This window comes from Lytechinus variegatus, chromosome 2 (genome assembly GCF_018143015.1).
Source record: "Lytechinus variegatus isolate NC3 chromosome 2, Lvar_3.0, whole genome shotgun sequence".
Classification (NCBI taxonomy): Eukaryota; Metazoa; Echinodermata; class Echinoidea; order Temnopleuroida; family Toxopneustidae; genus Lytechinus; species Lytechinus variegatus.
The window spans coordinates 64,148,016-64,163,995 of NC_054741.1; the positions used below are offsets into that span (position 1 = coordinate 64,148,016).

A 15,980-nucleotide genomic window follows, 5' to 3' on the forward strand; every position below is an offset into this window, starting at 1 on the left:
TTCGTGGGGGGAGGGGGAATATATTTTGGCTTTTTCTTTAAATCATATTCCTCCCCGTTCCTACCCAGCTTTATTCTCTTTTTTTTTTACTTTCATGTGAATTTCTATTTAGGGCTGCATTATTAAATCATGGAGCTATGAATAAATCTTCTACTTAATCACTTCTGATTTTCAGGTTCTTGATTACACTTATTTGGGCAGAGGTGGGAAGGGAAGTGAGTTAAAGGTCAAGTGCACATCAACAAAAAATTCTTTGAATAGAGAAATTTCCCTTTTTTAACACATAACAGTTATATACACAAGACAATGGTATGCAAATAGAGTTGATTATGTCATTCACATCACATTACTTTCTAATTTTTGGTTGCATTTTATTATATCAATTTTAGCAAATTTGTTATAAAAACTCTTCGAGTCACAATAGATTACATTCATGGAAACTACAAATGTTAATGGAGGAATTAAAATCTCTCAAAATTTGTCAAAGAAAATGAGAAAATCAAAATAAAACATACATGTCATGAACAGGTATCAAACAAAAAAATACACAAGAAATTAGAGTGTGTGTGACATAATCAGTTCTGTAATTTGCACCTTGACCAAGATGAGCATATAATTGTTTAATGAAATTAGGCAAATTTCTAAATGTCAAAATTATAATTTTTTAAATTTTGAATCATAATGTTTATTAAATTTTCTGCAATACTTTATCTTTCTTTAAATTCAAATTACTTTTTTGTTGGGGTGGACCTCTCCTTTACATGGAATGTAGGGAATGCACATTAATATTTATCCACGAACAAAATTGTCTTAAAGTGTGCAAATCAGTAATTGGACACATGTTCACTTTCCTTTCATCCAGGCCACTCCCTCACATCCACCAGGTTTACAGTCTTACAACAAAAATGATGAATTAATCATAATAACATCACACCATAGCTCCATGATCACACAACATTCACACAGTGCTTCGCAACAAATATTTCCCTTCTGTTCACTTCACACATGCAATAATTACTGTGGAAAACAAAAACAAAGCGTAACCACATTCGAATACCGTTTAAAAGGACAAATATATTATAACTTTTGAGAAAAAAATTGTGAACATACATAAACACTTAACCTTCAGCACATTGGATAACATTAACAGAGTTGCTTGAGAACAAAATATAATTATGGGGCATTGCAAGAAACTTATGTTCAATTGCAAATCAACTACATGTTTGTGTTTAAGCAAAGGACTTACCCTTGATTTTGGAATGTGTGAATGAGTAGAAAGTTTCTTGCAATGCACCATTAGTAACATTAAAACTGTTCTTTGGTTTTAAATTGTGTATTCTTATTTTTGTCAAGCTGTATTCCTGTCAAAGTCAGTATTCTTAGTCCTCTCCAAAACTGTGCTCGAATTTTCTTGTTTCCAATATCGATAAAGATCAATTTTCTGTTGTATCATTATCACTTCAAAATTTGCAAACGAAAAATGGCTTTGTCCAAATCAGTCCGACCAGTACATGATGGATCATCTCCCAGAATGAAGTAGCGAGCAGGGACCAGAGTCAGCAAGTGTGCAGATCTGAGTGTAGAAGAGACAAAAAAAAGAGATAGTCTAAATTACTAAATAATCATTCAAAGTACATGTATGATACAAAGAGAGACTATTTACACGTAGTACTGTACTGTCTGCGCTGCGACAGCCACATTTTTTTTATTTGAACAAAATGGTTTATACTACTGAGTACGGTAGTACCAAACTTTTTAGTTGACTTTAAATTGTTTATTTTCTATAGAGTAGACTGTCTAAAATAATCATCATTTCATTCTTAACCGCAGCCTGTGGCAAAAATCATCATGGGACTCAACTTCGACTAGGCCTAATTATTAAGAAAAAGGTTAACTTTTTTAAACATAGGCCTAAATCAAGAAATATCTCAATCTATAAAAACTTGATGGAATTCGGAAACCTGATAATCATTAAATAAATTTTAGAAGACATCTACTTATTGAGCTTCGTTTATATTAAGTCTTAATTACAAATAAAAACAGGTCCACCGTCCACAGTCACATAAATAATGCGAGCCATCTGTCATCATTACAGAAGTTTCAACGTATGGGACCAAAGACGAAATCCTACCAACCCGCGACGAACGCAATTTTAGCATTATTTCGCGCCATCGTAGAGTGAACGCGAAGGTTACTTCCGGGTAAAACGTAAATTTCTTGATTTTTAGGGTATCATTTTCTCTAAAATAAAAATATAAGGTGAGTTTGCGTCAAATTGGTTCTGACATATTTTGAACAGTGACTTTTCTTCTTTATAAAAAACCCCCATCGAAACAATTTGGTTATGTAGCAAAGTCAGGAACCAAAAGTGAAATTCCGACTACAAAATCGTAGTTAAAATATTACTAAAATAAGCATCAATTAAACAGGTAAAAATGGTAGGTTGAAAATGTCGAAATATGAAAAATTATATATCAAAATGTAGATGAAGGCCTTGAGAATAACTTACCACAATTCGTTTTGACGTAAACTGAAGTTAGCGACCAGTACAGAGCTAAAACTTCAGCCCCTCCAAATCACTGGGAAAATCAAGCCAAATTGATCGCACGTTTTCCTTCGGAGACCGCTAGAGGGCCGCTGAATAAATCTTCGTGAATATGCTCATTATCGCGCGAGCTGCGGTCTGACTGTTAATACAAGAACCTAGCCTATGCCTAGGCTGGAATAACAAGTTGACCTTATTAGGGCTAGACCAAAAGCTTCAGTCTCTGTATTTGGTTGTTCCGCTGAACTGCGTTGGCTTCTCGTACCAATAGATAGACTGAAGTCAATGGAGGCCCGTACACAAAGCCAACGTATTAGCAGTATTGTTATTTCTCACATTTGGCGGAAACCTGATTTTTGATTGTTTTTGTACATAAAATATCACATTTACAAAAAAGAAATTACATACAACTTGACAAGGAAATGCATTGTATATATATTTCATACTTTAGACCTCAGTTACTGCTAATTCCCTTCAAATGATGATCAAAACATAGTCATCCTTGATCCTTTCATTGGTCATCATAAACTGCCATCTTGAATGACATCATCATCCTTACAGACGTCTTTACCAGTCGCCATACATGTATATTGCGATTTGGGCCACTACGTTGTGCTTCTCTTTATATTGCTAATTGTGCATGCGTTCGGAACTTGTCACTCGCATATCGAAAATTCTGATTGGAAAGCCTTGATAAAAGCTTAACTAAACAAACGTTTTCATCATGGGGATTGAATATAATTCATGACAAAACCCATCCCATATTTCTCATGACATAACCTGCCCCATGCTATTCTCACGTTCAAATAGAGAGGAACATTTCATGATCACTCTGAATCCTCGCTCCACAAAAGGAGCACAGATATCTAGGCGTATTATTTGATAAGAGATTGACATGGAACTTGGAAGCCACATATCGATATCATCGTTCAGAGATGCAACAAAAAAATGTAAGGCTTACAGCCCTTTTGTAACAGCGCGCAGAACCCTCCAGGTATATACTGTAGAACTAGCACATCAATGATGTGGAGCTCATCTGGCATCTCGCAACAAAATTTTAATTTCAGCCCAGTTGACACTGTAGTGAATTATATTGGTGACATAAATTGAGGATATAGAGTTGAAATTGATGAAAAACTGACATAGAAGCATTTTTTGTGATCTATGAATAAATTTCATGTAAATTAAGCATAAATAACTTTCTAGTCAACATTTCTTAACTCTGTATAGAACCTTGGCGAACCTCATGTAGTTGTAGTTGGAATTGTTCTAGTCAAAATTTCACAATTCTGTGTAAAAGTTTCGTGGACCTCATGAAGCTCTACCAGATGGAAGCAAAAAATTCAAAATCGGTCAACAAATAAAGAAGCATTTTTTGGTGAATTTTGAAAAATGCGCATAAATTAGCATATTTATTGAATTTCAAAATTCTGTGGAGAAGTTTTGAATCCCCCACCTAGTGCTATCAAATAAAGCAAACAGAATTGAAATCGGACTTGAAATGGCGAAGAAGTAGCATTTTGAAATTGTGGACGGACGACAGACGACGGACGCCACGCCACGGCATAAGCTCATCTTGCCCTTCAGGCCTGATGAGCTAACAATCATACGGTCACTGATGGATTACGCTTGCGAAGCTTATGACTCCGCAACAACAAATGTAAAAATATACTGAACTTGATCCAATATCAGTCCAGGCTGCTAATCTGTGCTGGACCAAGAAAAGGAACTTCTCTCCAATTACAGGTGGAGCTGGGGAGATACCTTTAGACTTGGGAAATGCTAAGTGTGATTTTGAAAAACGCATTGAAAGTATCCTAAACCACCCTTTGATTGAGGACTTAAAAGATTGTTGGCAATTTGAAGTACGGTAAATCAAAATACTCGGGAACCTTTCGGTCAAAGAGTTTTAGTATTACCACCAATTTTATCTGGGTATTGTAACATCAATGGCAATGAAGTTGTAGAGGCCACAGAAAGTACTTTTAATACTCCCTACAATCGACATCCACAAAAAACTAAACAAAAAAGAATCAAATAGTATAATCAAATTTTGATACATGCAAACATGGCAAAATACACTGTAGATGAGAGGAAACACTATCCCCCTTAAAAAGAATCAAAACATCTATAGCATTAACTTTTAAATGTTCTTTGAACCACAAGAATAGTGAAGTAATTTTGCATGTCTAAGAATGGATAATACAGGATTAAACCCAGTGGCATACCTAAAATTTTCCACAGGGGGGGGGGGAATTTGTCCGCCAAAAAAAAGGTCTTCAACCACAAATGTAGGATTTCGTACAAGAAAAAAAATTGACAAGCAAAAAAAAAAAAAAGAGGTATTCAAGTTTCAAGCTCGTCAGGAGGTGGGGGGGGGGCAGGGATACGTCCCTTGCATGGGTTGTTACTCGTCAGGGGGGGGGAAGACTGCCCCCCCCTTAGGTATGCTAGTGATTAAACCAAAACCTATTTCTCTATTCAAAATACATCCATCTAGATTATGTGAAGTTTGTGAAGTGCCTGAAATAAAAAGGCATTTCCTAAATGAACGCTCAAATATATCATAGAAAGAACAATGCTACTAGTTGATACAGACTGCCAAGAGGCAGCAGATATCGAATGATGTATTAGCTTCATCAGAAATCTCACACCAGAGAACATGTGTGTCTTTCTAAGGACACATAGACTCTCTTATTTTTAAGTTCTTTCTGCATAACAGATTACAAGATATGCGCATAACAGACAGTAAACAAATGTATAAAATAGTGTATTTGTATATGTTTTGTGTTGTTTTTGTCTTTTAATTTTGGTTTGTTTAGTTTTTTCCTCTCTCGAAATTTTCTTGTACAGTGCGTATCAAAAAAAAGTTGACACTTTGAAAAAGCCCTGGGAATTCAAAAATATACATCATGTGGGTAATTTTTTCACATACATATAATCTTGGGTTTGGGTCTCATCTATCCAATGAAAGTAAAAGTTTTCACAGAATGTTACACTTGAGTGAGCACTGTCCATTTTTGTAAAGCTCGCAGAAATCTGTTTGCGCAGAAATACTTGTTTTCATGCTGTGTCAAGGGGAAAGGGCGAAATCAAACTTACCCTGCGAAAAATTTCTCATACAGTGATACACTTCCCCTTGCACATTTAGTCAATTGAAATAAAACGGATACATTCAAGCATTTTGTAATAATTTTGCCACCCAACTTAAAAGTTCAACACTTAGAAAGCACAAACTTTACCGTTTGTGCCAGCTGGATCCGAGGACATATTATGAATCTGAACATCTCCAGCATTTTTCACTAAGTTTTTATCATCTAAAGTGGGTTTACATTTCATTTTCATTTAATACTTGTTTCTCCACACTTTCCCAAGCTTGACAATGATTAATGAAATGAAAATCAGGCTTTAGCCATTTCATGTAAATCACAACTCAGTGTAAAGCAAATATCGTCACGATGGCCTCGGTGTGTGGGGGAGTGGGGTGGGGTGCAATGCAATGCACTCTTCAAAGTGTTTTGGGCAAGGAAACTGGTTAAGAAAGGTAAAAGATATCTTCAAATCAATTTTACTAGCTAAATTCTGCATGTTCTGCATGATTAAGGTCTATTTTTATTCGCATAACTATTTGAAAGTTCTGCGCAAATCATTTTTCACAAACTTTTCAAAATTAAGCGGTGCTCACTCAAGCGGAAATATTTTTCGACAGTTATATCGTCATTTGCTTAAATGGATTTGTACCAATGTTAAAATGTACACGTAAATATCTTCAGGATATTACAAATGTATAATTTTACAGGATTTTTTCTAAGTGTAAACTTTTTTTTGATACGCACTGTATTTTGGCTACTATATTTTGAAATTCCCATTATTAGACTACATTGTATGTACACAGGGGTCACGCATCTATTTCTCGATAGAATATTCCAAATAGGCTAACCATGTTAAACATATAACACTAAAGAATAACATTTTAAGACTGCATGTAATTGCACCTTGGCTTGCACAAGCCCAGAAAGTTTGCATTAATTAAAATTACCCTCCCTCAATTCTCTGTAAGGACTGCCTCCTTCCTATCTTTAACACGCCCATTTTTAAGATATTACCAATCAAAATGTGCTTTATATTGGCAATTTAAAGGACAAGTCCACCCAAACAAAAACTTGATTTGAATAAAAAGAGAAAAAATCAACAAGCATAACACTGAAAATTTCATCAAAATCGGATGTAAAATAAGAAAGTTATGGCATTTTAAAGTTTCGCTTATTTTCAACAAAATAGTTATATGAACGAGCCAGTTACATCCAAATGAGGGAACTGATGACATCACTCACTCACTATTTCTTTTGTATTTTATTATATGAAATATTTTTATTTTCTTGTTATTGTCATGTGAAATGAAGTTTCATTCCTCCCTGAACACGTGGAATTCCATTATGAATTTGAACATTTTGTGCTTCAGGCAAGGAGGTCCTAATCGTCAAATTCGTAAAAATTGAAATATTGTATAATTCAAACAATAAAAAACAAAAGAAATAGTGAGTGAGTGACATCATCGACTCTCTCATTTGGATGTAACTGGCTCGTTCATATAACTATTTTGTTGAAAATAAGCAAAAATTTGAAATGTCATAACTTTCTTATTTAACATCCGATTTTGATGAAATTGTCAGCATTGTGCTTGTCTGATTTTTCTCTATTGATTCAAATCAACATTTTTCTGAGGTGGACTTGACCTTTAACCAATAGAAGCGTTCCTTATTTGTGAAGAGATTATCATGGGTGCTGCGCGTACACTGTTTCTGGCGCATTGCGCGAAATAGGCATTTTATACACAATGACTGATTATTATTTCGAGACACGTGCACAAAATAAAGAAAGAAAGTACAGAAAAAAGGTAAAAAAAGCAGTACGAATAAGAATAAAACAGGAAGAAATAAAGTAAGAAGACAGAAAAGGGTCAGAATGAAGCAGAAATTTAAAAAATAAAAGGATCAAAGCAGAAAACAATGAAAGAAAGAAAAGGTAAACGAAAGAAAGCAAGCAAAAAGAACTTAAAAGAAAATTTAAAAAATCAAAAGAAATAAAAAGGAAAGAATACAAGAAAGAAAAAGGAGGAATAAATAGAATGATAATCAATAATAAAAAGAGGAATAAAAAATTGAAGGAAAAATAAAGGAAAAGGAAAGAAACTTAAAGGGAAAAAACGAAAAAGGACAAATTAAAAAGATTAAAAAGGATAAAATGAAGGAATAAAGAACAAAAAAGGGTTAGAAAAAAACGAATGAAAGAACGTAAAAAAAGGAAGGAATAAAAATATGTAAAGTGAAGAAGAGAGAAAAGGGGAAAATTAAACAAAGAAATAAAGAAAGAGAGGGAGAGAAAGAAAGAAAGAAAGAGATAAGAGAGAGAAGATAAAACATGAAAGGAAAATTAAAGCAAAATTGAAAACTAAATAAAGATAAAAAGAAAGGTAAATTCAAAGGAAAGAAAACGAAGGAGAAAATAAAAAGACAGGAAAATGAAGAATGAATGAAAAAACGAAGAAAGATTAATGGAAAGAATAAAGAAAAAGATTTTTAGAAATTAATAGAAGAGTAAATAAAAAACGAACGAAATGAGAATGAGCAAAAAAATAAAGAATAAAGAAGAAAGTAGGTCGAAAGAAGGAACACATTTAGTGTCATAAAGCAGAATAAAAAGAATGAAAGAAAGAGCAAATGAACGAGCAAAAAAAGAAACCCCAAAATAAAATGAAAGAAATTATAAGAGAAAGAAAACAGAAAAAAAAGAATGAGGAGGAAAAATAGAAAATTAAGGGAAGGAGGAAAGAAAAAAAAGGAACAAATAAAACGAATAAATAAAAAAAAACAAATATAAAGAGGAACGAATGGATGAAAGATAGAAAAAGAATGAAGAAATAAAAATATTACAAAAATAAATAAAGTGAAGGATGGATGTTGTTTGAAGGTTTGCATGGTGGCATGTACAATTTCTGATGTGGTTTACGGTACACCATGTGGAGTATTATAGAAACAGTGGATAGAAGAGAAGAAGTGGATAGGCGAGAAAGTGGAGATTTGAGATTAGAGTATTCTTTCTTGAAAATAGTCCTGAAAAGGACTGTAAACCAGAAGGAATGTTGAGTGAGAACAGCTTGAGTAGTAGAGCTGATGAGGAGATGCTGGCTTGAGTCGGCGAGTAGAGATGATGAGTAGTAGGGAGACTCGACGTTTCGGACAGGTTGACTGTCCGTCTTCACTCCTGTCCAGGCTGAAAATCTTAATAAATAGAGTCAAATTCACAGAGCATAATGCTGACAATTTTATCAGAATCGGACAAGTTTTAAAAGTTTATTAATACTGTATTTTGTGAAAACAGTTATATGCACATCATCAAGGTGGGCTGATGATGTCACATCCCCACTTTCCTTTTACTTATGTTATTATACATGAAATTATATTTTTTTCATTTTTTCATAAATCTGTAAATGATTTGTCTCCATTATGATGAAATAAGTTGCGGCAATAAATAAATAATGCACTTAGTTGTCAATCCAATTGTTTTAGTTCTTGGTAGAAAATACAATTGAATAAACCTAATTTCATGAAATAAAATGCAAAATATGACATCATCAGCCCATCTAATGAATATTCATGAAGACATGCCTAGAATTGTTTCACAGGAATGATGCAAATCTTTAGAATTCAATAACTTCGTTATTTGTTATCCGATTTTGATCAATTTTCCAGCATTTTGCTCTGCGAATTTTACTCTATTTATTGAGTTTTTATATGTCTTTTATCACTAATACACGGCCCCAAATACCATCGTCAAATTAAGGTACAAAGTATACAGTACTTTACATCAAACAAAGTTTAAAAAAACAAATAACATAAAAATTTCTTGCCAACAAGTGAATAGATAATATATGAATAAATTGTTTGAACATATTGTATTCATCAAGCTTGTATGAATCTTAATCTTACATTAATAATGCAGTGATCAACAAACATTGTCTTACGTATACCCTATAGGCTATGATTGTTTTTTCAAAAAATAAACTTTAATACGGAAGGTCTATTTTACATCCTACTCATAGAATGCAGTGTCATACAACGGTGAATATCATCTTCTTCCATGATAGTGAGGGGGCAAATTACCACTGAACTATACCACTACGTTGTAATAGGTCCATCGGGTGCAAATTACCTGCAATTCGGCAAAGGCAAATGATCAAGGCAAACATTCATGTTGAACCTGAACACAGCTGCATTTGAACATAGAGCTCTATGATTTGAACAAGTATGTTCTGTTGTTCTTCGGTGCGGACTTTTGCATCACGCGCCCAGCTGATAATGTAAACAAACGTAGACTCTTCACTAGTCGCTTTTTAGCTATTTTTGCGGAGAATGCCTTCGCCAAGGTGTAAAACGGAAACGCGCCCCCGGGGTTGGAACTCAATGAGGCCGAGTCAATTTTAAATATGACCCTGGTCCAAGAACGCTTCCACACACGTACACGAAATCATGCTAGTGGGACTAAAGTAAAACAGGTCAGAGGCTTACCTGTAATAGCGCATCCGCAGTTTTGACAAAACTTGTCGAATCCACAGTCAGCTTCTCATGAGGTAACCACCACTCACATTTCTCCTGATCGTCTCTGACGAGAAGACATTTCTTCTCATTCTGATGTCGGTTCAAAACAACCACTGTCACCCAACATTCATCTTCCAGTTCGTCTTCCTGTGCCATCATAATTTCCGGTGCCGAGCTGTGCCTGTAGTAGTGTAAATTCGAAAGCAAAGCAAGAACTAAATCGATATGCGGGGATTTCCCTTGAGTAGACCCTGTCGTTGAAATGAAGGACGGTGTGTGGGGCGGGTCGAAAAAAAATCTATTTCAAGTATTGTAGAGTATGTTTTCCTGGGTGTTTATCTCCGTTGTCTGATGTTCACGTGATGGGTAATACCGATACCAAGGAGTGTGTACTCCTTGGTGATAAGATGCCAACGTTTCATTTTCGTGGTGCTTCGTAATCATAATGAGCATCGGGATGATCGAGTATATTGAATCCTACTATTAATAAAACGAACTGCAGAAATGTTGCAGACAGTATGAAATACTGATCCCGATATTGATATTATAACAATAACACAGCTATCTATCTATCTATAGATAGATAGATAGATAGATAGATTGATAGATAGATAGATAGATAAAACGCTGGTAGTCCTATGTCCTTTCAGACTGCAATATGGAAGAAATGAAATTAACATCGACAATATATAGGCCCTACTATACATTATGTATAAGAACAATACTTAAAATTCACCCTTTCGTATGTTTTTGGGTTATTTCATTTGTTTTTTAATCCGGATTTTGAAAAAAAAATCGCTATATAGACTACAAAACTTTGAACCAAGTTCATGGACACCATTCTCATGCAGTCACGGCAACTGATCTCTGGGGAGAGATCAGTGAGTCACGGTCACAATGAAGTTTACACAAAACTATTTTCATCATCCATCTCCCCCAATCCCCCCCGGCCCCCTCTAAATAATAATAACAAAAACTACGTTTGCAATTTGAAATAATAGAATTTCACATAGGCCAAAGAAGGTAGTTGTTTAAGTTTTAACCAATTTTGAAAACCCTTCTCATCGGTATAAACACTGACTGTCATTAGCGTCGCCAACATGAAGAAGTTTGATTTTGTAGATACATTCATCTTCACTCGTTCCTCCCATCCTTGTCCTGCATTATCACCAGATTCAAAGAATAACAGAAGAAAAAAAACATTAATTTCGTTCACCATCCCGAAAGAAAGATTACTCTTTTTATCAGAATATTTACACTCAAGAGGTACATGCATAGGCGGCGGAAGCGGAGGGGACGTGCCCCCCCCCTAAATTCGAGGAGGGGGACGGTCCCCCCCCCCCTAAATTTGTTGTTGATGACCTTTTTTTCTTCTTTTTTTGCTTGTCAATTTATTTTCCTACGTCTCCCCTAAAATTTTTGGGTTGAGAAACTTTTTTTTTTGCTTGTCAAAACATTTTTGGTTGTCCCCTCCTAAAATTTTTGGCTTCCGCCGCCAATGGGTACATGATCGATAAATGCTATATGTGACCCGAGTCTTTACGACTTATTTATGATTGGCTTATAACAAAAATCATTCAATACTAGAAAATCCAATTAATCTTAGTAGAAGTGTGGCTTTCGGCTAATAAGTTCTAATTAGATAGTTTATGAATGAGCATTATAAGCAGTTAATTCAGGACAACTTAAACATTAATTTCATTATGATATTGTGCTACTGATGAATGCATTGACTGACGTATATATTCAAGTGCATCCAATCATGAAACTACTATAGCAAATATGTCCACTGATCAAACAAAGGCCTATACTCTTTATGAAAGGGTGGTAATGGGTATAACGGAGAGTGATAGTGCTTTTTTTAAAAAGGGTGGAAAACGCCGTAACTTCTCGACCCTTTTCCACCCTTTTCCCTTTTGTATTTTTAGAGTATAAACATTATTATTACAAAACTTGAAAACTTATTTTTCATTCACTCGTTTTGAATGAATGATAGATTGAATGTCGTTCAATCTCTGCTTGTATCATTTACTCATGTTATTCCGTATGGGATCATTTTGTGGGTACTTTAATTTCGTTTGGTTGTATTCGCAAATAATATTATACTGATGTACAGGTCTCCTTCAAATGTTTTGCCAGGGTATATAGGAGTAATACGACTTCAAGGTGCATGATATCACTATTTTCTCGATGGAATGACGGGTGTATAAAAAAGCACGTCAGAATTGAAAAGAAAATCCGAAAGATATATATATATATACCTTCCGGATTTTCTTTCAATTCTTTTCTTCTTAAAGGCGGTCCCTGTTCTTCATTTTGCTATAGGATTTGCCGGCCATTATCCATCTCCCATTCAAATTCGCCGGATTTAGTGATTTCAGAATATCTTGATCTTGTTTTTCTCGATTTCAAATAATACGGAGTTTGAGTTAGACTGTATATTTTTACTGTTTATTCATTGAATTAGAATCAAGTGTGCTTGTGTAACTAAATTTTCATTCATTTGGAGTATCTAGTTTTGACATTTTAATTGATAGCATTTTTTATGTATTATATATATATATATATATATATATATATATATAGTTTGACAGAAATGGATGAAGAGAACAAAAGTAGGTGTAGCTTAAATCAAGGTTCCCCAGAGCTATCTACCCTTTTGGAAAAATTGGTGATGCTGGAAAAATGTCCCTGCTGGGAATCGGACCCGGGCCCCCAGCTTTGAACGCCGGTGCCTTAACCACTAGACCACAGAGACGGGTTAGTGGCTAGGGCGATCCCGATCCGATTGACCGTCAGATAGACAGATTTTTTCCAAATATATATATATTTTTTAATTTTTTTTTCGGAAAGAAAATGTACCGCTATTTAGCTGTGACCCCCTCCCCTTTTTTTTGGGGGGGGGGTTAAATCTCAGATACCCCCTGCTCATTCCATTAGAATATTCAAGTTTTTAGAGAAAAATATATCTAATTTACAGGGAGTCGTTTGGGGGCTTTTGTATGTGTGTGTGTGTGTTATTGTAAATTCATTTATTCTCATGACATCATATTTAGTCACAACTTGATATATAATTAAGCATGTATATATCGGATTTAATGGGTATTACCGTGCAAAAAATGCAGTATAACTTGATTTTACCCTGAGTACACCCACAAAGATTAATATGAATGAATTCAAAAATAATAGAAGAGATATACTATTTAATGTTTTGAAAATTGTGTATACGTATTATTGCCCCCCCCCCACCCGCATCTTCTCACTTTTATATAAGCAATTCATTTATTATCATGACATCATATTAGTCACACAACTTGATATATAATTTAAGCATGTATATATCGGATTTAATGGGTATTACCGTGCAAAAATGCAGTATAACTTGATTTTAACCCTGATACACCCACAAAGATTAATATGAATGAATTCAAAAATATATAAAAGAGATATAATATTAAATGTTTTGAAAATTAGTGTATACGTATTATTGCCCCCCCCCCACCCCCGCATTTCTCACTTTTATATAAGCACATTCCGAAATGATAAAAATATACGAAAGTCATGTGGTGGCTGTTTTGAATGCTGATTGGGCAATTTCTAAACTTAAATGAAAGTCCGCGAAACTATATCGACATGTTCAACCAAAATCCTTTATCAAATGCAAAAGTGAAGAAAATTGGCTTTCTCTATAATAAATTTACCTCATACGTCATTTGATTACCATCAAGCAGGCTATATAGTCATGCAGATCTATGGTCTCGAGACGCCTATAGGCTACAGACTGAAGTTGATGAATTCCGATCAGAAATGGGAGTTAAATAGGATGACGACTTTAAACCATTATAGGGTCATTATCATACGTGATTTATATCTCTATCGGCTACCTGTGATACACCATCCATAATTATATTACGCATGTCAGAGAAGAATAATTGTTAGTGAGGCAACATTAGAATTGAAGGTGATCAAAAGTCATATGGAGGGGTGGATTTTTTTTACTAGGATTCTGAAGTAAATCGAAATCAAATTAAACAAGCAGCCGGCGGCTAGGGACGGCTCCATACTGAGGGGGAGGGGCGGTATATAGCATGAAGCATTTTAATTAATGTGAAAAATAAGAAAGATGAGACTGAAGGAAGGGAAAGAAAAACTAAAAAAGTAAAATTTATATTAAAAATGTTCTTGATCGTGTAACTACATAATATTCCCATATTTGGTGGTTTGGGTGCAGGATCGGGGATATGAAGAACAATTAGGAGTTGATATTTAATGGTAATTTACCAACATCCCGTCTTAAGAGAAAGATGATAAATCTGAAGTTAGCCAAAGAGATTGGCCATAAACCGTCATAAAAATTGTAAAATTTTAATGAAAAAAATGCATACCCTATTAATGTGATTCCGGCACTCAGAGCGGCGAAAATTGTAAGATGATTGTACGATGAGATAAGGATAAAACATTCAGTTTATCTCTCCAATCGATTCGTATAATGAACTTAAAGGGATGATTCCTCGTTATGATGAAGATGATGAAGACATCCGACTGGCTCATTACCATGGCAACATACTCTCCACTAAACGGGAGTCCACGTTGTTCCTTGTGTTGAGTAATCCGGCTTTGTGTTTTTTATTTAGCTAAAGATGGTTATTGGTGTTTTTTATATATGTCCTCTCTCCTCTGTCTATAGCGAGCCGGTATACTGGTAGTCATATTGATAGTCATTGGTAGTCATACTCATCAAAAGCCGAACTCAATAGAGGTATGACGCGAAGACAGCCGAGTACCGAAGGTCATGAAAAATTGTCGCCAGCTCCCGAGTATAACACCGTAAATGAAATTTACTTATTATTGCTCGCCGACCGCTTTCGCGTGTGACTAGTAGTAAATTTCACTCTGCTAACTCAAGATGACGTCACAACATTTCCCTCTGACATTTTTTTCACTTTTTTTCGTTATAAGTCAAGGTCAATTCTTGACTCTATAGATCAGAGCAGGGGCGGATCCTGGATTTTCGAAAGGGGGGGGGGTTGGCAAATATATTCCCATGAAAATTTGACAAGCAAAAAAAGGGAAAATGTTTTCACCAAAACTCGAAGGGCATTTCTTTGAAAAGAAACATTTGGTAAAAGTGGTATATACAAATTTTGATTGTGGCTCTCAAAGGGGGGGGGGGGCGGGCACGGGCTGACTGTGCACCCCCCCCCCTCCTGGATCCGCCAGTGCATCGGAGATAATTATTTCAGGATTGTATATGCCAAGGTGACGATTATTTCCTGATAATAACCATGCTCCCTTCTTTTGAAAAAAAGTCGTATCGCAGTATGGACCGGGAGTATGGAGCAGGTTGGTGGATCCATGCAGGATTCGAAGGAGCAAATGTATTAAGAGTGTCAATTTCAAAGGAAAGATTCTGATAATAATATTATTAAAAGGTACTAGGCGCGAAAGGACCCACCATTATGTGGGCTCTCAGTCAGTGGGACTCCCTCCCTCGAGGGTTTTTTCGGAAATGAAATGCTCCGTTTTGTCAAGGTTCTTTTTTTTTACCTCTTAACGGGGGATTAATTCATAATTCATAACACACCTCATAATAAACTGAACATCGATCACAATACATTTAACATTTCCTCCCGCAATCTCTTATCTGGCTTCATCAATTCTTTGTTTGTAATTATTCTATTTTCCATTTCTCTTACAAAAAGGTATTTCAAGCTTGAATCTCTTCTGTCTATACCATATGCAACATTTTATGTATACACCAAAAGGCGCCTGTCATTGTTATTATTATATAGTATTGTGTGACGATTGTGGTTAAAAATTTAATCAGGGTCTGTACT

At 35.0% G+C, this 15,980-nt stretch overlaps 1 protein-coding gene and 1 long non-coding RNA gene across 2 annotated transcripts in view; both read right to left on the minus strand.

Annotated features, from left to right (window-relative positions):
• The window catches only part of LOC121408628 (serine/threonine-protein phosphatase with EF-hands pef-1-like), a 77,323-nt gene extending 62,580 nt beyond the window's left edge, over positions 1–14,743 (minus strand). The window contains exons 1-3 of the mRNA XM_041600160.1: positions 14,529–14,743; positions 11,224–11,301; positions 10,114–10,318 (exon numbers count right to left, since the gene is read on the minus strand). Coding sequence (XP_041456094.1) covers positions 10,114–10,318; positions 11,224–11,294 — 276 coding nt within the window. The 5' untranslated portion in view covers positions 11,295–11,301; positions 14,529–14,743. The remainder of the gene's footprint in view (positions 1–10,113; positions 10,319–11,223; positions 11,302–14,528) is intronic.
• Positions 1,055–2,690, minus strand: LOC121408631. Its single transcript, XR_005969068.1, has 2 exons — positions 2,510–2,690; positions 1,055–1,573 (listed from the first exon to the last, which is right to left on the minus strand). It is a non-coding gene; the product is annotated as an uncharacterized LOC121408631 (long non-coding RNA).
• Positions 14,744–15,980: the final 1,237 nt, after the last annotated feature.